The sequence below is a fragment of the Pseudomyrmex gracilis genome, unplaced genomic scaffold, assembly GCF_002006095.1.
Source record: "Pseudomyrmex gracilis isolate BER0280 unplaced genomic scaffold, ASM200609v1 scaffold_139, whole genome shotgun sequence".
Taxonomy (NCBI): Eukaryota; Metazoa; Arthropoda; class Insecta; order Hymenoptera; family Formicidae; genus Pseudomyrmex; species Pseudomyrmex gracilis.
In genome coordinates this window covers 330,684-351,854 of record NW_018020723.1, presented here as the reverse complement: position 1 = coordinate 351,854, position 21,171 = coordinate 330,684, and the positions used below count along the sequence as shown (strand labels likewise).

The following is a 21,171-nucleotide window of genomic DNA, read 5'->3' as shown; positions in this document are numbered from 1 at the left end:
TTTCTCTTGTCTCTCTCTCTGTCCGGTGATCGTCGTTGTCCAGTGGTGGTGTTGTCGACCGTTATATAGCGCGATCGCCGCAACAACAATTGATATCGCAGTTACACACCGACGACCGGAACCTGCGGATTAAATGACATTTTCAAGGAGCCATTTTTAAAACGTGAGTGTGCCTTGCGAAAAAAACAAACAAATTACTCGAGCCTCAAAAAAGAGGCTTCGCTTCTTTTTATTTCGTTCCGGGGGGGATATGTGCGAGAAAGGAAAGACGCAAGTTAGATACGCCAGGTTTAGGATTGACATCCGCAATTTCGTCTCTTTGGAGAACACGCTAATTGCGCATAATTGTCATCTTCCGGATGATTTTTGCACGCGCGACGGAGAGGTGAATATAACTCCAGGAGCAACAAAAAAAAAAAACCACTCGCTCATAAAGATAAAACAGATATAACAACCAGTTAGCAAGAAATTAAAAGGTTCGCTGACCTATCTCTTCTCTTTCCTTTCTCGCGCGCTTCTTCTTTTTTTTTTTTTTCATTCGCGGCTTTTTTCCCATATCGCGCGCCGTATCTTAGAACCTTAGAACGCGCGCAACTAACTGTCTAACGTAAGCGCGGATCTCTCGTCACGAAGAAGTGGATATTTAATTCCCGACGAATTTCCGTATATCTCTCTCAATTCGATAAACGTGCGTGAATATGAGAGAGAGAGAGAGAGAGAAAAAGAAAACCGGAAGCGGTTTTAGCAAAAGTTATATTCCGTCAGAAGAGTAATTCCGGATTACCTTTTTTTCGTTTTCAGAAAAAGAAACGGAAATTATGTTGCTGGAACGATTATGCTGGCTGTTGCCGGCACTAGTGATATTTTGGACGAATCCGCAATTAGGTGCGACCGTACCGGTCCACGATGAACCACGCGCGCACGTGCCTGCGAACATTTTCGATCCTAGGTCAGTATCACGTAAATAAAACATCTTCTTTCCCAATTACGAACCAACAAATCGCGAATTGTGTGCACACACACGCATACGCGTGTATGTCGAACGTGTGCGTGTGAATTTAGAACGGTGTGTGTGTGTGTGAGATAAAATTAGAGCAACGTGTCCTTTTCTTTCGCGTTTTGAATTAACGCGAGCGGTGTTTAGATGGAAATCGCGTGGGAAAGACAAAACAGAGAGAATGCGGAAGACAGATAATCGCGCGAGGCGCAACAATCGAATCTTCTTTTTTTTTCAAAACACTCGCCTTAGTTCCCGCGAGCTGTCAGACAGCTGTTTCATCTCGCGTTCTTAATTGGCAGACTGATTGGGAAGTGAGATTACATACGCGCGCATTGAACCTTAGAGGCTCTTATCAAATCGATTCGCGCTGCCGTCGCTGTCACAAATTCCCTGACATGCGCGAATTTTGATTTTTATTTGCGAAGCAAATTTACTGAAAAAAAAATCTTAACGCAAATAAAATAAATATCGTTTTTGTTCTACTTGTACATAAAAAAAAAAAATTCTAATCTGCGATCTTCGAGAAAAACACCGCGATTGGGACTCGCAATGATTCATATACGCGATGGTATATAATTCTGGACGGATCTGCGTCGCGTTTTACAGTGCAGCCACATCAACAATGATCCGTCAGGACTACAACAAACGCGCTCATCCTACGGACGGCAACAAAAACAACATGCAGTCCAGCCACAAACTGGTCGCTTCCCCGGCCGGACTTTTGCGGCCCGACAAGTTTCAGTTTTATACTTACAACGACAAGGGTGATATGATTACGCGGCAGATGACCGTTGAGGAGATTCAAGGTCTCATTGCAGCAGGTGGCGCGGATCACATAGCGATGGACAGGCAAGAACCTCAAAAAGCCGGCGACGTTCTGACGGGCGGCAAAAAGGTCTCGTTTGACAGTCTCTCGTCTTTTGTTCCATCTTATCTGTAAGATTCTGTGTGTAAATAACGTGTAAGACGATAGATATAAATAGAAGAATTTAGATAATTAATAAATTATAAATTGGAAAATAGATTTGCTTAATAAAAAAATAGCACGATAAATAAATTAAAAGGGAAACTGATAATAAAATAAGAAAAAAACATTTAGCTCTGGCGCTTTAGAGATCTTTCTAATCAGATAAGATGATAAAGTTTTCAAGGAAAATTGCTTTTGAAGATTTACGCTTATCAATATATGAATAATTTTGAATAAAAATTAGCAACTTTTAAAGAGTTATTCGAAGCCTGTTCCGGCTCCGAATTTAACAGATTCCACGTCGCGGTTTTTAGGTCATGGATGTGGTCCAGAAGGTGCAGAACGTGTTGAAGAGCGCGCTCGACAAACCGCCCGCTTTAACGGGCGGTTTGATTCCGAAGATTCCGGAACACGCGAACGTCGAGTGGAGCAACATTCTGCCGTCGATTCTGTCAGGTGAAACGGACGCGATTCTTTCGGGCGGCGAATTCAATCATCTGTCGCGAAATCCCACGACTGAGAAAACTGTGAGCGCGACGTCGAAAGTCCCGACGAGGAAGCCCCCGATAATGTCGCCCGACGTTCAGAATGCGTACGGCGGTTTCGCTAATAACAACGTGCCGCAGGAAAAAAAACCGACGGAGAAACCGATGATCCCGGTTCCGGTTATCACTTTAACGGAACAGAAATTGTCCACGTTGCAATCCGCCGTTACCGAGAGCCCGATTTTCCAGATGCTCAGTGTGATACCGGTCGAGAGTGATAACAAGCCGACTGTCTCTTCTAGCTCCGCTACTACTACGATTACTACTACTACTACTACTACTACTAGTACTACTACTGAGCGCGGTCAAACTGAACACTTCGTGGAGGTGACTTTGACGGAAGTGCCCGAAGCTACGACACTCCCGCAGTTGACGAGTTCAGATACGCAACCTTTGAGTGTGTACAATATCACGAAAAACATAACGAATCTCAACGACACGGTGGATCAGGCAATAACAGTTCCATTGGTATATCATTCGATTACCACACCGAGTGTATCATCATCATCATCATCATCGTCGACGGAATTGATACCCGACATGCAGAAGATTGTCACGTTCGACGTGTCTTCCAGTGATGAGGCAATCACGAGTGTGACCGACGACATTTCGTCTTCGAGCGCGGATTACGTTGTCACGCAGAGCAAGAACAATACGGAGCCGGCGGCTTCGTATGATGAAGATTCCTCCTCGTTCGTGCCGGGTGTTACGACAGAGTCTCAGGTGAGCGCAACATACGATACAGCAATTCCGCGAACTAATGCCACCACTTCGGAGCCACTGCTTTCCCACGCATCCGCGCCACTAAAATCTGATCACGACGAAACATCGTCGACCGTCTTCTTCTCCGCTTCGGAAGTTCTCGAGGTCTCGACTAGTGCCTCAACACTGCAGCACGCGGCAAATCAGCTCGGTGAAAATTTCACGATTGTTACGAAAGAATCATTAGGTTACTCGTCGGTTACGCCGACGTACACGCCGGCGGCTCATCGCAATTCCCAACCGACCACTGAGATCCAACCACAGCCGGCGCCGGTCGAACCATTACCCACGCAATTGATCGACTCCCTGTCCAACGTAATGAGTCAGGTCTCGGAAGCGAGACCTCCCATGTTGTCGTTGCCGTCGAACGAGACGCCGGAGATGATGCCGATCGACGTGAACGTCGATTACGACGGAAGACGCAACGTCTCGGATCAAACAGCGATTGCGAACACGCAACACGACGCGCTCACGTCCCACGACGCGAACGAGGAAAAACACGTTGCCAGTACGGAAAAAATTCACACGACTATTCCCATCGAAGCTCTATTGCCGGTCGTTACCGTTCGACCGATTGATTACACCGTTCAACAGTCCGATGCAATGACAGATGCGAATCGAGAATCGATCGCGAACGTCGGAATCTCCGAGACTCTTCCAAATGCTAAGATTGTTACAACACCGGCTTCGATCGAAGCGATGAAAAACGATATGGCAATCGAAAATTCAACCGCAACGCCGGAGAAAGTAAGCGTCCAATCGATCGGTACGACCACTTCGCACTCGACTCAGCCCGAGAAGATTCTCAACGTTTCGTCACCGGCGAGTCAAACCGTCGCGACTGATGCAGCTTTGGAGAAACACGTCGTCGACGAAGCTACGTCGACCGTCGCGAAAATCTCGTCCACCGCTTCAACGGCACTCGACTCGGTAGCCGAAACGACGCGACCGACAACAACCGCGTTGTTGTCGAATGAATCCTCGAGCAAATCCACGCCGACTGTTGAAATCTTCGAAGATACATTTGCGAAGTTGAATTTGAGCAATCCGGTGTCGGCTGTGGATCAATTACTGAACATCGCACCCTTACCGTCCAGCATTCCTTCGGTCGAGCCGATCGCTTTGCCTACGCACGCGTCGAATCTCGCAGCCGGCGACTTGGCGAGCGGTCTCATCGCCGGATTTGCGACGAGCGCGTCGTCCAACGAGAATCAAGCAACGACGAGCGCGCCGACGATCTCGTCCGACGCGACGAAGCTCGCGGAAGAGATCAAAACCACCGTTCAAATGTACAAGGACAGTGTCGAAAAGAAGGACGATCAGAAGGAAAGAAATGCGACGCAAACAACGCAGGCGTCGCTCTTAACGGACTCGGAACTCGCGAACGACACGTTAAAGACGAAGGAGGAGTCGGTCAATGACACGACAGAAGCGATTAAACCGTCGACTGGTAGCGAGAGAGTCGACGATTCGACAACAGCGTCTTCTTCTTCGTCTTCCTTGCCAGACACATTCGCGACTACTACCGAAAATGCGAAGGACAACGTCGGACAGGGCGCTGCAATTGTCGCGGAATTCGTTACCGCTGGTTCCGCGAAACCATCGACGACGGGCAATATTCAATCGTCGAATGCCAACGAGACATTACCGAGCGGCGAAAGTAACGATCGAAAGAAACCGGAGAACAACGAGAGAACAAAAACCACGGAGGCGCCTGTTGTAACAAAAACAGACGCGAGTCCGGAGTCGCAGTTACCTGTGAAAGTTGCGTTAATTGATCCGGCTGACGCAAACAACAACACCAGGCATTCGGTGAACGTGTCGACACACGCAACGGAGAGCAACGCGAAAACGGAAAACCAAACGTCGGGCGAATCCCTCGTCGCGATTATCTCGTCAACGACAGAGAAAGTTCTTCCTCATTTCGCTTCGAACAATTCCAACTCCGAGTTGTTGCATAGTTCGCACAAAATTATTAGCAGCGCTTCTAACGTTACGTTAAACACTGCCGTGGCGAACGAAACGACCTCGTCCGAGTCTTCTTCGCAAAATCTGAACATCGCAGAAATTGACTTCAAAGATGACCACACGATTGTGCAGCAGGGTAACGAGAAGAACGACAACGGCTCTTTGTTTTCGAGTCAGAAAGACGTCGGCACTACCAAGCCGATTGTCGCGGAAGTTGACACGCAGAAATTGTCAGGCGACGCAAATGAGAACAAGCAAGAACTCGCCAAACCGAGTTTGAATAATAATAACACGAACAATTCGAGTTCTGTCGATAACGTCTTAAGTCAGAATAAGAAACCTTCTCAGATCACGACGCAGAAGACGACGACAATCGAAACGAACGTTTCCGGATTGTCGATAAAGAACGACTCGATTAACGGACAGTTGTTGAACAAGACGGAGAACAAACCCGCGTCCTTGAAACATTCCGAGAGCCCGAAGCCGGAAGTGACGCGCGTGCCGTCATCGACGACGCCTCCGGTTCGCCAGGTGTCGAGACCCACGGTTGGCCACAAGCCCGCGGAGAAACCCGACGTCGTTTCGACGACCGACACGAGCGCGGAGGACAAGTGGACGCTGATAACGCAGCAAGTCCCGCCGAAGCTCCCGAAGCCGCCGAGACCACCGTCAAGGAAACCACCACCCGTCGTCAGCCAAACGTTCCCACCGTTCACATCCAGCTCCGTAATCGAGAACAATCGTTTCCCGACGACCGAAGCGACGCAGGATCAGCAGGAGACTTCGACGCAATCCGTTCAGCTGGACGCGTCGCAGAGCGCGAACGGCTTGGACGTTACTGTCAGTCGCACGAGCGCCGACATCGTGAACTTCGCCAAACTGTGCAACGAGCTCGCGTTCAACTTCTGGGTTGCCACCAACAAGGGTCTGAGCACCGCGCGATCGCTGGCGCTTTCGCCGTTCGGAATGACCAGTTTGCTGGCGATGATCTTCCTGGGCGCTCGCGGACCGACGTCCGATCAGATGAACGAGGTGCTCGGTCTGGACGACGTGGCCACGTTCAATCCGCATTTGGTGTTTCAGAATATAACCGACACCGTGAGCCTGGTGAGGGGTCAGGGTATCGCGAACGCCGCTTTCGTTCGGGAATTGTTCGCCGACAAGATGAAAGTTCGAAAGCTCATGCCTTTCTACAAGGAGCAGGCGCAACAGTTTTACGAGGGTCTCGTAACCGAGGTGAACTTCGCCACCATCAGCGACCTCGTGCGCAGGCGAACGAATTTGCTTATCAGGAAGCAAACCGGCGGTAGGATCAAGGACTTCGTCAAGACGAGCACGATTCCGCTGAGATCGCCTTTGGCCGCGCTCTCCGCCAACGTGTTTCAAACCGACTGCAACAGCAGTCTGACCAGTTCCGTCGGCAGGGACGGCGAATTGTACTTCGCGGTCTCGCCGGCGGTCAGACAGAGAAAACTCGTACCCGTCCCGGCTACCACTTGGCGATCGAGTGTCCTGGCCGGCTACGAGCCCAGTATCGACGCCACCGCGATCGCCCTCGGGGGTAGCGACAAATTGGTCTCGACCATCTTCGTCTTGCCGGGTCAGCAGGGTCACACCGCGCCCGGCGACACCCTGGATCGTCTCGAGCAGCGTCTCGTGCGAAGCGCCTTTCGCGACGGCACCTGGAACAAATTGCTCAAAGTTCTGATCCCGAGGAACAGCCTGGAGCTGCAGGTTCCGAAGTTCAGTCACAGATCCATCATCAACGCCACCGCCGCTCTAAAGAGAATGGGACTGGACGAGCTCTTCTCGGGCAACGCCGATTTCAAGGGCATCAACGGCGTAGGTCATCGACTTTATTTGGCCGACGTGTTACAAGTGAGTGAACCCTTACGCTTTTATATACGCGATAAGAGTTTCTCTGAGATATTTTTGCGGGGGAATATACTAATCGTAAATTTCGCTCGCAGATGAACCTGTTCAGCACCTGCGGCGACGAGAACGTTCTTAACAATCGGCATCACGTGGAAACGTATCCCTCAACACCGTTGAGAAGAAGCGCCAGGCGACACATGAAAGTAATCGACGATACCAACGTTTCCGAGGAGGATGCGTCGTATGACGGCGACGTGTTGTCGATCGAGTCGCTAGAGGATTTCTACAGAGAGGAAAGACAGACCACCGTGTCGGAAAAACCGAAATTAAAACTCGACAGGCCCTTCTTGTACTTCGTTCGTCACAATCCCTCCGGCATAATACTTCACATGGGACGTTTCAATCCTCGATTACTGTCCTGAACGAACGCACACATACACACACACACACACACATATATATCTCGCTAAATGCCATTAACCCGATCCCGTTTCGTTTTCTCGTTCTTCGATAACTTCACACAATCGCGGATTTTTCTGTTTTACGAGAAAAGCAAGCCGACTCTCGTTCGAAATAATCGATTTGCTCAAACAAACGTTTTCTTTCTATCGATTCGCTCAATGTATTTTCGAACAGCGAAGCGTAGAATAATGACTTGGATGATTTTCCGTCTAGGAAATTTTGTAAACAATTTTCCCGAACTAGAATTACGTAATTGTAACTTTCTCGCTCGCGTTTTCGTTTAGAGATAAGAAAATTCACGCGATATCTTTCGCACGAATAAATAATATGTATGTCGCACGTTCCGCAATGTACGCAAAAATTAATTCGTGACATCTCTCACACGACATGGATATCGCGCGCGTTACTTTTATACTATTATATTTTTAAGGATGAAAAATGATTAAAAGAACGATCAAAATGATAGACTGAAATGAGAAAGGAAAGATGTGGTTGTACGCGAAAGAGAAACGATCTTAATCGCGGTCCAAATGATCGTTTATTTCTTTTTTTTTTTGTTTTTTGCGAAGTGGAAATGCAAACGACTGCGATGCGCGATCGCGCCAGCAAACTCGACGAGTTCTTATCAAACGTCAATAAATCTATTTGGACCCTGATTGACATTACGCAATCTTTTAACACCGTTGTGATATAAACTGAGCGTTAAATCTTTTTTGTATGTGTGCGTGAAGAGAGAGAGAGAGAGAGAAAGAGAGAGAGAGAGAGAGAGAGAGAGAGAGACAAAGAAAGAGAGAATAAATCCGTTAAAACGCGCGCTCGGTCCGCCCACATGTATGAAAAAAAAAAAAAATGGTTAAAACCCGGGTAATGTGTGTATGTGTTTTACTTTGCAGATATATAAGTATGCGACAATTCCGATATATACAGCAAAGCGTCTAATGTAGATCTTGCGTTTTACGGAATTTGTGTAAAAAGAGACAGGCTAGAGGCTTTTACAACACTCCCCATGTGTAGTTGTCACCAAAAAAAAAAAAAAAAGAAAAAAAAAACCCAAGCGAGACTTCACCTCTTCCGAATTCCCTTAGTCGCTAGTTTTGTTCACACACTTCCTCAGTCCGCCACTCGCGCTGCCATGTACATTAACAATACACTATATCTCTCTTGCTTGTATCTTCATTCATTCATTCATTTTAGATTAATGCGAGATCCAACAGCTCCACGTGTGAAATATATGTTTACTTCGCGTTGTCGCTAAAAAAAAAAAACATGGCGCTCAAGGTGTTATCAGTATCTCGTTAGGTATTTACCCGTTTCTATTCACTCCGTTGTGTGTGCGAATCTCGACAAATTTGCAATGCTCTTCCCTTCCCCTTTCCCCCTTTCTCCTTTTTTACGCTCTCGCGAATTTTCGCGTACGAGGTACTTGCAGTTTCCGATTTCGAACCACCCTGTAATCGTTCGATTGAGGGGAAAGTTTTGTCGACCATTGTAATCACATCTCGGCAGTTTCGCTAATGTTTTTTTTTTTTCGAGAGAGAGAGAGAGAGAAAGAAATCAACTCGAAAAACAATTCCGAGTTTCGCAATCGAAGACCTTGGAGATCGCCCGATCAGTAGTCTTCGCACTATTTCTGAGCTATGGGACGATATTTATTTTTTTTTTTGTTTTTCATTAACTCTCATTCTGTATATAATTTCTGACATCGATGATCTGTCGTTAAAAAAAAAAAAAAAAAACAGATTCATACGATTTCTAACGTTCACACACACACACGCACAAGCTACAATAATCGTTAACGTTTTATTAATGAAAATAATAATCTTTAACGAAACATATTACGCACGTACGATGATTTTAATCTTTCAGAATTTGTTAGCTTTAACCTGGGGCGCACTTTCTGATTTATCTACCACTTTATATGATTTATCTTTTACCACTTTTGTAAAAGCGCAATAAAATCACTTTAAATGAAAACGCGCAACTTTGTTCAATAATAATGACTTGGATAAATGCGCTTCCCGCATTCTTGCGAGTTAGACACGGCGATTGCAATCGTTTCTCCCTCCCTTCCCACCGGTCTCAAACTAATCGCACGCATCATTGTTTTATCTGCTTTTATAACATGCGTGTGTCATTGGCAGGTGATAAATAGCGACGATGGTGGGGATCTTTGTTCGTTTATCTTGCAGTTGACGTAAAGTCTTGTCGCTATAAAGATGGGAAGCCATTTCGTTCTCTATTAGTATATAAATGTAACATTGTGTGAATGATCAAAATTTATTTACGGAAAATCTAAAATTATATATCATACACGTTTCGGTTCCTGTGCGAGAGAGACTAGTTTTTTAAACAAGGTAATTATAATTTTGCAAGCGTAAGCATTTGCGTAGCATTTATATCGCCCGACTGCAATATAGCAGACCCACGTGACAACGTATTTTTACTTTTCATCACGAGACAGCGAGACAAAAATTCAGCGTCATTGCTCCAGTGTCAATACAAAATCTGACTCAATCAATTCGCTCGTTTGTGACACTGATTTATTGCACGTTACTTTTTCTTTTTTTTTTTTTTCAATAACCACTTGCTTCTTTGCCGACCGAGCGGTGTTTCTCAGTGTGGCACGCAGATAGCAAAAAAAAAAAAGCTGTTTTAAATGCAATCTACGCAAACTTGACATTTTAAATACTCGATTTGAATTTTTTACTCATGTATCTCGCCTTGGAATAAAGTAAGGTCAGAAGTAGAAGCGTATTGTGGCTAAATAACGAGTTGACGTGAATTGTTGATGTTTATTATGTAGTGTGGCATTATAGAGTGTCATCATCATCACGTATAGGTGTACTGTATTATAAATATGATAAATTGTGAATTATAGTTAGCTGCGGAGAGGAATCTTTGTTAGGCTGTCACATCTAGGATGTGTACTTCAGAACTGGATGCAACAGTGTGCTTTCTGTTCTTTATGAGAGTACGTATTCTGTTCTGTTCTAATAATTTTTAAATATACTCTTTATTTTAATTAACACTCGCGTCCTTGGTGTAATCGTCAATTGATACGATATATTTTCTATCGCGCGAGGAAATAATATTTTATCAGTGTTTGCTCGCTCTCACTATCGTATAATTCATCTAGCGAAGATCTCGATAAAGCGCCGTACGTAATGGAAGAACAGGCTAAATGTTTTAAATGTACGTTTCGTCTTAGTTCGGTTGGATTGGTGTTGTAACGTCTAGTGAACCATCAATGTCCGTGCGCCATTCCTCAGACGTTTTATCTTGAATCAACGTGAATGTACAACACAAGAAATATGTCCGTAATGCCGATTGTTCAGGAAACGGATTCGTCCAATTGCACGATCATCATCTTCGTAACTATATGGCTGATAACCTTTACGACAGCATTGTCAATAATGCAATGGGAGCATATGTGGATCGTTCTGGTGGCGTTAACGATAATCTTTCTGCTTGCGTGCATATATCACGCCTGCAAAGTGAAGAAAGTTCATGAAGAAAGACTGCGCGAGCATCAAAGAATAACGAGAATTCGAACTGTTTCGGGCTTAACAGATCACGGAGAGGTATTTGTTCTATGCTGGAACAACGATTTGTTATTAGATAAAAGGGCGTTGTAAAATTTAAAAAAAAATTTAAAAGTCATATATATATATATATATATATATATATAATGTACTAATTTACATATTTATACACATATAAAGTATGAAGATTAAAGTCTTGATTTCATTATGAGTTTTTAGTAGTTTTATAATAACTGTTTTGTAACTGAAAAAATTAAAAAACAAAGATAACGTCCTCACAGATAAAGTATTACTTGTTATCTCGGTTTTTTCCTATTGATTTTTTTCATATTCACTTGTCATATTTTACAGACTGATTATAGAACTCAGCCAAATATGGACTCACCGCCGTCTTACTCGTCCGTGGTATCTGCACGAGAACCGCCGTTACGTCACGTGGCGGTAACTATCGATCGATCCGGTGAGGAAAAAGTCGAAGAGCCGCCATCGTATTCGCTCGTAATTGGTTCTACGATTTTGCAAAACCAAAACGCGACAATCTCGAGCGAATCAAACGTGTTGTTACATTCCGCGCCCACAAAAAAGGAAGGCGTTGCTGGTGATGCTGCCACTTCCGATGTTTGTGTGAGAAACGGCTGATACATTGCTCAGGAAACATATGTGCGTGTCTGAAAACCAAAAACGTGTTCCCTCAAACATGTCTTATTCGAAGAAGAAATGAGACGTCTTTTAGATTTTATTAAGAGACGTCCAATTTTATTCAATTGGCCTGTGGGATGCAATACAATATATATTTAATACAATATATATTTTACACAGACCATTTTTTCTATCACATAGTTTTCAAACTGCAGCAATAATGCGGATATTAATCATAATATTTAACGGTTATTATATCATATTGCATAGCGCATAAGAGTTTATATTACAAAATATATATTTTTATATATAAAAAGTATATAATGTATAAATGTGTGTACAACACAAACGTAATAAAACATTAACAATGTAAAATGCAGCGAATATTCTTTTCGTTGCATTTGTTGAGACGTTGGCTTTTCCAATTCGACAATGTTTCAACACCGATTCAGAAAGCAAAGTGACATTTTTTTTTTTAGTCAGCAGGATGAAGCTTTTCGCTCAGAGTGGGCGCGAGTTTCTTCAACTTCGCGACATCGTGGCTGAAACCCCACATGATGCATCGCGTGTGTTCCGCGGTAGGTAAACCCCGAAATTCGACGTCAGTGTCGAACCACTGAATGTGCTTTTCTTTTATGCGATTCACCAACTCCCGTAGTTGCTCGTTTCGCTTTATGTCCCAGGTGACATCCGAATCCGGGACTCGAACGGATCGAAGTTTTTTGTAGTCGCCGTTTGCATCTTCGTAGACCCTGTAAAGTCGCAAATAAACAAAAGGAATATACGATCTTAAATTTATCTGCTTTGTGTCATACGTCAGTTTATCGACTATAATAAAGATTTACTTGAGAAATCCGTTGTCTTCGAGATCGTATCTCTCGGCCAGTGGCTTGAACGCCCGCACAATATCGATCGGCAGATAATTAAAGTTTTCCTTCGATCGACCGTTCACATTGTAGTCCGTGATCCAATTCTCAAAGATCTTCACCGCTTCCTTCATGTTATCGATCTTCTGCTTATCCTTCGTGCACGATATCACTCTTTCGGCTCGTTTCACCAGACCGCTGATCGTGTGAAACTGATAAGTCACGTCTCTACCCTCCAGATACTTGATGCTCAGCAAGGCCTTTTCTCTGTTCTTGAAGCCCAATCCGCTCTCCTCTTTCTGTTCGTTTTCCACATTTTCCGGCGAACGTTTCGCCTGCTTCTTTTCCGGCTCGCTGTCGCTGTCGCTCGATGACGCACTATCGCGGCCTCTCTTGCTGCCTCTTCGTTCCTCCTCGACGTCCATCTCGTCGTCATCATCCTCCCCGAATTTTTCGCGCACTTGACTCGCGAGTTTCTTCAATTTCGTGGAATCGGGACTGTACGCGAGCACGATGCACTGCGTGTGCTCCTTCGTCGGTAATCCACGAAAATCGCCCACGTCTGTCTCGTACCACTGGATGTGCTCTTCCTTAATCTTGCTGATGATCTTCTTCAAGCGTCTGTTTCTCTCAATGTCCCACGTGACGTCTCCGTCGACTACTTTCGCGGCGCGCAGTCCCTTGTAGTCGCCCTTCTCACCCTTGTACGCCCTTGAACAAACAAAAATCGATATCAGTATCGGACGCGCGAGTCCTCGAGTCATCGATGTTGAAAAAAAAACAAACGCGAACGTTCTGTATTATAATCTTACTTGAAAAACTCGTCGTCCCACACGTCGTACTTCTTCGCGAGGCTGCGGTAAGCCTTGATCGTTTCGATCGGCAGATACGCGAGATTCTCCTTTCCCCGATTGTTCTCCTTGTATTTCGTCAACCAGTCTTCGAATATCTTCAGCGCGTCCCGCAGATTCGCCAATTTTTCCTCGTCCCGCGTGATTTGCAACGTTCTTTTCGCACGGCTGACGAAACTCGTGATAACGTGATACTGATAACTGATGTCACGACCGTCCAGAGACTTCAGCGTGTCTAACGCTTTCTGCTTGTCCTTGAAACCCATTCCTCCTCCCTCCTCTTGTTGTTCCGTCGATCTTGTCTTCATCATTTTGTTCGTCTGTTAAAAGACCAACAATCTTCAATATTTTCCAATTTTTATATTCTATGCGTATCTCTGTTGTCTAATCTGCGCCGTGCAAATTACAATTTTTCCAATTTCAAAATTTGCGATGTCAGACTTATCACGTAGAAAAATACTCGTAACAAACATTTTCCCCTGCCGTTGACACAGTTTTTTTCGTCAATTTCCAAAATTACACGCGAATGGAGTTTGGAGCCGGTAACGCAATCACACCGCTCGCATACGCGTGTTCAATAATCGCGCGAGTAATTTTGCAATCAATAACGTTATTACGCGCGTTATCAGTCGCTAATTGCTCGATCGCTTCCGGTTGCAACCGTGTGCGAATTCAATTCAAGAACGATGGAAATGATAAATCGCGCGTTCCAAATCATCGCTAAAAATTAGTTGCAGGAAAGTGATAATATTGCGCGCGGAGCAATCAATTCGGAAAGCTTCGATTAGAAGAAGATGCCAATCGCGGAAACGTCGCGGAGGTCGTCTAATGAGAAAACAAATTACATACGTGCAAATTTTATCTTTGACGTAGATCGCAGAGATCGAGAAGGCTACGCACGTAGAACAGAAACACGCTTACCGACTAGACAATGAGTTAATCGTTATATTTGACAGCTGTCGTAACATTCTCTCAGCGCGCTGCTTAAACATTTTTCTTAAACCGTGTTTTTTTTTTCAAATCGATTATTAAACTTTTGAAGAAAAAGAAACAAAGATTTTGTTTTCAAAAGAAACGGAAATTTTGTTTTTTTTTTTTTGGTGTTTAATAACATTGTCCCTTTAATTGTATATTAAACTCTTTGAAACGTACAATTTATATTTTTTTCCTATTGACAAAAAATGCTGAAATAACAAAAAAACGCAGATAAAGTCAAAAGCAAACACTTACCAATCTAGAGAACTTCGTCGCTAACTATGTTGGCACAGCAATATCTTAATTATGCACTTATCACTCGAATGCTCGCGTTATCACTCCCGGATATTGTTGCTTCCACTCGTGAAAACGTATCGCTTAAAACTTTTTTGCAATGCGCGAAGCGCATTTCAGGACCGACAAGCCGGCTTGAGTCACCGGTTTATACTTGTCGGTGTAACTTCGACGCGTGCTAAGGAAGGACGGATCGGCTATGTGAGTGAGGGAAAGCAAGAGACCGATATAAACACGGTCGATTCATATATAATGTCAGAGCCCGAAATACACGCGCGATCACAGATCTTGCGTCATATATTGCGAAGAGTCCGTGAAAAGTATGATCCCAGTCCTGTAAGTTATTTGTTTGTTTGATTTTTTTGGGATAAATTTTTTCTCATTTTCTCTCCCTTGATCCCCGCAGACTCGCGTATTATTTTTAACGCTCCTTACTCTTTTATTAAGGGCAATGTTGTTTTCCGATAAAGTAATAACAAAGCGAACTTCGGTTAAACAACAAATCACGTTTCGCACATCGCGCGTTTACATTTAATCTTTATAAGTGTTCGTTACTATATTAAATTTATGCTTCGTGAATTGTGCACACGTACTATAATAGAAGTTGAAGCGGTAAATAAGACTCGTAATTTAATATTTTTGAATGTAATTGTACTATTTTCATAAAGAGATTTATTTAATATATATATATGTATATATATATATATATTTATAAAATAAATTACAACCGCGAGATAAAACTATTCTAGACACGCGCGCACGCATTAACGATCGGAGATAATTGTAATTCGACGCGAATTGTGGGAGAGAGATTCGTGAAACAAAAATTTTATTAGTCCATCTCTGAACGATAATTTGGTGCGCAAAAATAAATACATGCTATATTTACAAGATGTAAATCCACAAGATTTTTTTGTTTTGTTTTCTTTGAAATCACGATTCTCTTTTTAATCGCTGCTATTAATTAATCGCGGATCGCGTCAGACCGACAGGATAATTTTTCTTTCGTCGAGAATATATTATGCAAATAACAAACTTTTCATCACATTCCGTTTAACAAACGCAGCTCCCGACACCCAGACACGTGTACGGCGCTTGTTCGATTTTGGAGCTCGTCGTCGTGTTGTCAAGTAACGACGAGGATTGCGCGGACGCCGATGTAGCCGGTAATTGCGATCTCTGCACGCTCTCGTAGGATATCGACGAGACGTCCCGGTCTCTGCCGCCGGTATTCTCCGTTTCCTGGGTATGGTACGAGTCTCTCGGCGGTGGTTCTTGCACCTTCGAGTCAATAGCGGTCTCGTGCGACGACAATCGACTATAGTTCAAAAAGGTGTCCGTATAGCTCGCAGGCGGGTGGTGATGATGATGATGATGATTGCTACCGTATTGATGAGGATAGTGGGAATGGTATCTGCTCGGTGGTGTTTTGAAACTTTCGTTAGCGCCGAGGTATTGATGCAAATGATGAAGACTGGAAGGACCGTACACTGTAAAAAAAAAAAAAAAAAAAAAAAACATTTCCTGGTTTTGTGCATCTCGAAATAACGCAGTGATTTAAATATCATTTTTTTAATACACGAAGCAATCAACGTTGAACGAAGTCTAACCTGCGGCGGTATTCGAGTACATGGCAAAAACCGCGTCGCTGTACCCAGTGGCTGAATGTTTCATCAAATCGGGAACCTCGTTACCGCCCGTTCCTCCTTTCCCGGACGCCGCGTGATTTCGCACCATACTACTTGAAACCTCTCCGGTAAGTCCCGAAGCCGCGCCGGTACCGTACGCCATGTTGAAGAGCGCGTCCGGATCGCAGACGAACTTGTAAACGTATCGCTCGCCGGCGACCTTTTGCATTATGCCTTTCTCGTAGTAATATCTCAACGAGCGGCTCAACTTGTCGTAATTCATGGCCGGTCTGTTCTTTTGCACGCCCCATCTGCGCGCCACCTGCAAACAAACAGGAAACTTATACGTTACGTTGGATATTTTGCAAAAGAGAGGTTTTTTAATCAACAAACCTCTTCCGGTTCGATCAGCTTGAACTCCATCCCTCGGCCGGTCCAAGCGATGCAGGGAGCGTTCGCGGGATCATCGAGCAGCGCTACGAGGAATTGCCACAACTGCAAAGAGCCGCGTCGTTGTTGCTGATAACCGACAGCAACGTCGCTCCAGGCTGACATGCCGGTCGCCGACGACGGCCTTTTGCCGATGTGATCCGAATTCCAAGTTGAAATAGGCGAGCCTTTTTTCTGATAACAACCGTTCTGCCTGTCCCAGGTGGAGTTTCGAGGATCGAGCTGCGTGCCGAGTTCCGTCCAGGTCGGCGTGACGCTCCGTTTCGCGTAAGCCTCGGAATTCCAATTTTCCTGTCGCGGCAGAAAGGTCTCGGAAGAGAAGCTCGATTGCCATTGATGAGAAGTCGAGGAGGAAGCGCTGGCCGGACGGCTGGAGGGCGGCGAAGATCCTCTAGGATGATCCCTCGTTACGTTTCCGTACTGTTGTTGCCGTTGTTGATAGAGCAAATTGCTTGCTGCAAGAGAAAATTAAATTTCTTTTCTCTTCTTTCCTCCTCCCAGGATCCACTTTATAATTCACCAAACATCTAAATTAAAAAACTTGTACAATATTGTCTGAATAACTAAAAATGTTTTCGTTCGTGACGTTACACGCGCGCAACGTCTTACGATACGTACACATATCTAAATTCTGAAGAAACAATTTTCCGCAGGAATAAATTGATGACGTAACAAAAAAGATTGCAAAGATATTCTTAAAAATTCTTCATTTCTGTGCGCGTAAGTCTGGAAGGCGTCGTGAAAGAAAAAAAAACGTCGGTTTTATCCATCGGGCGTTTTACCGCACCGATGCGAGACGAAAGCGAGAGAGAAAACCAAGAGAAGAGCGGTAGAAAGAGGGAAAAAAAAAAATTCTTAGAGAGGACAAAAAGCGCGTTCCGTATTACCGATTGCACTCACGCGCCGGGCCGGTTGAAGCGCTCTCGTCACACAAATATCAGCAGGAAATTGGTGGATATTCAAAGCCCACCGGGGGCTGGCTGGCGAGCCCGCCCGCGGATAGTACGCGAGATGCGATGGTTGCCCCCCTGAAATATCGAAAGCCGAGAGCTCGCGCGATATGTATATTAATCGAGCCGCGTTCGTCTCTCTCTCTCTCTTTCTCGTGCTCTTCTCCCACTCTCTTTCTCTTCGAGCGTCGCCGCCCGTTCCCCGTCAACGTCGCGGTATCGAAAGAGCCATTCTCGGGCCGTAATCCGGTTACGCTCCAAGTCGCGTACGGGGAATATTGAAAAATTGAAGAAGCCACCGCGCAGCGCGGCTACATACATACGCGTCGATGTGTGTGCGCGTGCATACGCTTCGGATCTGGCTTGCGCGCCCCGATAAACGTTGCGCCGCTTGATGATGCGACGTCGTGATGCATCCATGAGAAAATAAAGAGAAGGAAAAACGAGCGTTGTATCGCGGAAGCGCCGAAATTCGAGGAAGCGAAACTCTTTCCGGCGCGGCCGATGCAGCGCAAGGGACATGATGACGGACGATTTGCCGGGATTATATATCTCTCTTCGAGAAAACAGAGAGAGCACGCGAGAGATTGAGAGTTGTGTCTAAAAAGAAAAACAAAAGAGAGACAATATTAAATGTACATGCGATGGACCGTGTAAAAAAAATATTTGTCGAGTTTATTCCTCTCCGAAAACGGGAGAAAAGAAATTGCGAGGTGAAGAGACTTTTAAAGAGTTGCTGCAGATTAATGTGTGTGTCAAGTGCGCTCTGTTTAGCGAGATGCTTACTGTTTTTTTTTTTGGTAAACTAGAATGTTTTATGTTATATTCCAAAAAACGAAGGTTGTTCAGAAGAGCAATCTCGATGGTTAACCGTTATTATTTGTATCTTGTTTCGCGCTTCACCTGGCCGCGTTTCAACGAACGTTAGTTCGTCGGATTCTCGGACGAGAAATCGGAAGGGAGCTTGAAAGCTTTGGACCAATCTGGCACTCTCTCTCTCTCTCTATCTCTCTCTCGGAGAGAACGGCGCAGGGACGGGAGTGGCGAAAGGGGTTGACCTCGGCCTGCGAGCGAGCGAGCGAGCGAGCGCGCGGGCCAGAGGCTTTGCGGGTGGTTTTAGATTAAAATTAATCGCGAGCTGATGAAACCGGTGGCGATGTACCACCACCGAGGGTGGTACGGGAGGAAGGGTTGTGAATTCTGGACTGGACGCAGAGGGCGGCGGCGGAACACACGGGTCGCGGCGGGGTGGGCTCGTCTAACGGAAAAGAGGATGGCTTCCACTCTCGTCCACTCTCAGACGAGGAGAGAGACTCGCGTTGTGCCGCTCTGGTTCTTCCTCCCTTTTCCGTGTGTCCTCTTTCTCTTTCTCTCTCTCTCTCTCTATATCTCGCTTTTTCTCCTCTCTTCTGCCCTCGCTAATCCCCCGCATTCCGGCATAGTGCTCCGTTTAATAATGCAAACTCTATTTTCCACCTGACGAACGGCGAAAATCTGACGAGCCCGCGTCTTGTCCTTTCCCGTGCGAACAGGAAACAGGTCTATCTCTGTTTTTTTTGTCTTTTTTTTTTTTTACACTAGTCGCGCGTGCATTTGTTTCGTCACCGTGGAATGTGTGTGACGCAAACGCGAATCGAAGATTACATAAATCTAAACGCGAACTGCGGCAATTCTCGGCAACAGTTTTTTTTTTCGCGCGCCAATATAACAAAACACACGGACGAGCGACTCCGTTGGCTGTCCAACAGAACAGACCATCGGCGTTCTGTGTAATCCGCGTAATCCTCTGCTCGTATTAATTAGTGGAACTGTGGGAACCAATCGGTATCCATTAACTGGTTATTACTATTCCGCTCGTCGCGTATCACTCTCTCTCTCTCTCTGAATTGTTTGTTTTTCTTTTCTAAACGAGATAATTTCACCGAGTTTTCTCCGAACAATTTTCGACTGTGTATATTTCCACCGTTGAAATATTGTTTTTACACAACAAAACACCTACAACAACGAATCATCTCCAACTCGTGCCGACATTGCATATATATTCGCTCTTCAGAATAAAAGGATGCCGAAGTGTTCAACGAACACACTGGGAGGGGGCGAGGAAAAACACGATTTTTCCCTTTCAAAACAATATCGGATGATCGTAAGTAGATTGCGGGATATCGATACGAGCGGGGAGAGGCGCAATAGGGAATGTATCCTATTATTAACCTAAACTACGTGTAAATAATTAAAACGGCTTAATGGTAGGGAGTATTACGCGAAGAGGAGAGCATGAGCATAATCCCAGGTGACTTGGTAGTCGGCGGGTAGGTATAGTATATCGCGTATACAGTGTCGAGCCGTGGATACAGCGTAACCGAGAGTTCCTAAAGGATTCGGCGTGTATATACGCGTGCCCCGTGTGCGTGAATAAAGGAAGACTAATCGGTCTGATTACAAAGCATGAGGTTGCAACCCCTCGCGCGCTGACTCGATATCTTTTGCGGAGACTCGGGAATGAGAGGGGGACAACGCGGGGAGAGATACAGCGCGTGTCCTCGCGCCTTTGCTTCGCCAGTCTATTAGATAATGAGCAATTCGATTGAAACGAAGTCGGTTGTATCGGTTGTTAAAATATTGCTCGCGACGATCTGTGAATTATATTCGTCTTTGCGAAAAGAAATTTTCGTACGGCTGACGCGAAGAAGGTTAATTATTAATCGCGCAAATGAAAATCTCTCTTTTGCGCGCTAAAGTACGAATCGCGTGTATATATATATATATATATATATATATACATACATATATATACAAGAGCTTTTGACTTACGTTTTTCCCTGGAGATTTAGTCTCGCGTACTTTCGGTAGCTATTGTTGAAATCTACAAGACGCTCGCCATTCCTCTCGACTTAAAAGCATCGTTTAATTATTCAATTACGCATGCTCCGTCACGCATGATCAAGTCCAGCGCGCATCATCTCGACGAGTCTCTCTCTCTCTCTCTTCAGCAAGCACGGGAAATGTTTTTTTTGATTTTATCCGCGCATCAGCGTGTGCTCTTGCGTGCTCTCGATATATCGTTCGGAACAAAAAATCCTTCTTCTCCGCGTTCAAGATGTCGTCGATAAAAACATGATAAAAAAATATCGTCAAATATATCATGTGTTACGTAGAAAAAAAATTGCGCTTTGCATTTATTATTAATTTTTGCTCGCAGATTTGAACTTTTTTTTCTTATCACATTGATGCACAATGTATCATTTGCAAACACTTGCGTGTAAATACTCGTTGCGATGATTTATTTGTCATTGGGAATGTGTTTATTGTTGCCATAAACAGCTCGACGATAGCGGCGAGTTGACACGAGCGACGCAATTAAGAACGGCGCGGACTGACTATTATCCTAGATGTAACT

The 21,171-nt window shown here is 44.8% G+C and overlaps 3 protein-coding genes across 5 annotated transcripts in view; 2 read left to right on the top strand and 1 right to left on the bottom strand.

Annotated features, from left to right (window-relative positions):
* The first annotated feature begins 75 nt into the window (after positions 1–75).
* Positions 76–9,896, top strand: LOC109857009 (mucin-5AC). The gene is made up of 5 exons (XM_020432837.1): positions 76–163; positions 802–949; positions 1,607–1,895; positions 2,282–7,120; positions 7,213–9,896. Exons 2-5 carry the CDS (start codon positions 819–821, stop codon positions 7,537–7,539), a joined length of 5,586 nt encoding a protein of 1,861 aa, XP_020288426.1. The 5' UTR covers positions 76–163; positions 802–818; the 3' UTR covers positions 7,540–9,896.
* Positions 9,892–12,044, top strand: LOC109857017. Of its 3 annotated transcripts, none has more exons than XM_020432860.1 (4): positions 9,892–9,933; positions 10,458–10,550; positions 10,915–11,160; positions 11,473–12,044. In XM_020432860.1, exons 2-4 carry the CDS (start codon positions 10,500–10,502, stop codon positions 11,758–11,760), a joined length of 585 nt encoding a protein of 194 aa, XP_020288449.1. In that variant the 5' UTR covers positions 9,892–9,933; positions 10,458–10,499; the 3' UTR covers positions 11,761–12,044. The 3 variants fall into 3 exon arrangements, with proteins under 3 accessions (XP_020288449.1, XP_020288450.1, XP_020288451.1); XM_020432861.1 differs by having other exon boundaries at positions 10,788–11,160; positions 11,473–12,040; XM_020432862.1 differs by having other exon boundaries at positions 10,716–11,160; positions 11,473–12,040.
* Positions 12,045–12,175: 131 nt separating this feature from the next.
* Positions 12,176–21,171, bottom strand: part of LOC109857019 — a 49,061-nt gene continuing 40,065 nt past the window's right edge. The window contains exons 9-14 of the mRNA XM_020432864.1: positions 16,768–17,279; positions 16,357–16,696; positions 15,809–16,236; positions 13,439–13,797; positions 12,606–13,337; positions 12,176–12,512 (exon numbers count right to left, since the gene is read on the bottom strand). Of these exons, the coding sequence (XP_020288453.1) occupies positions 12,236–12,512; positions 12,606–13,337; positions 13,439–13,797; positions 15,809–16,236; positions 16,357–16,696; positions 16,768–17,279 (2,648 nt within the window). The 3' untranslated portion in view covers positions 12,176–12,235. The remainder of the gene's footprint in view (positions 12,513–12,605; positions 13,338–13,438; positions 13,798–15,808; positions 16,237–16,356; positions 16,697–16,767; positions 17,280–21,171) is intronic.

Excerpts from the sequence above, each read along its gene's own strand:
- LOC109857017 (XM_020432860.1), top strand. The coding sequence starts at position 10,500 with ATGTGTACTTCAGAACTGGATGCAACAGTGTGCTTTCTGTTCTTTATG. Across the intron at positions 10,551-10,914 it reads GCTTTCTGTTCTTTATGAGA|GAAACGGATTCGTCCAATTG; the intron begins GTACGTATTCTG and ends CCGATTGTTCAG. Across the intron at positions 11,161-11,472 it reads GCTTAACAGATCACGGAGAG|ACTGATTATAGAACTCAGCC; the intron begins GTATTTGTTCTA and ends CATATTTTACAG.
- LOC109857009 (XM_020432837.1), top strand. The coding sequence starts at position 819 with ATGTTGCTGGAACGATTATGCTGGCTGTTGCCGGCACTAGTGATATTT. Across the intron at positions 950-1,606 it reads GCGAACATTTTCGATCCTAG|TGCAGCCACATCAACAATGA; the intron begins GTCAGTATCACG and ends CGCGTTTTACAG. Across the intron at positions 1,896-2,281 it reads TTCTGACGGGCGGCAAAAAG|GTCATGGATGTGGTCCAGAA; the intron begins GTCTCGTTTGAC and ends CGCGGTTTTTAG.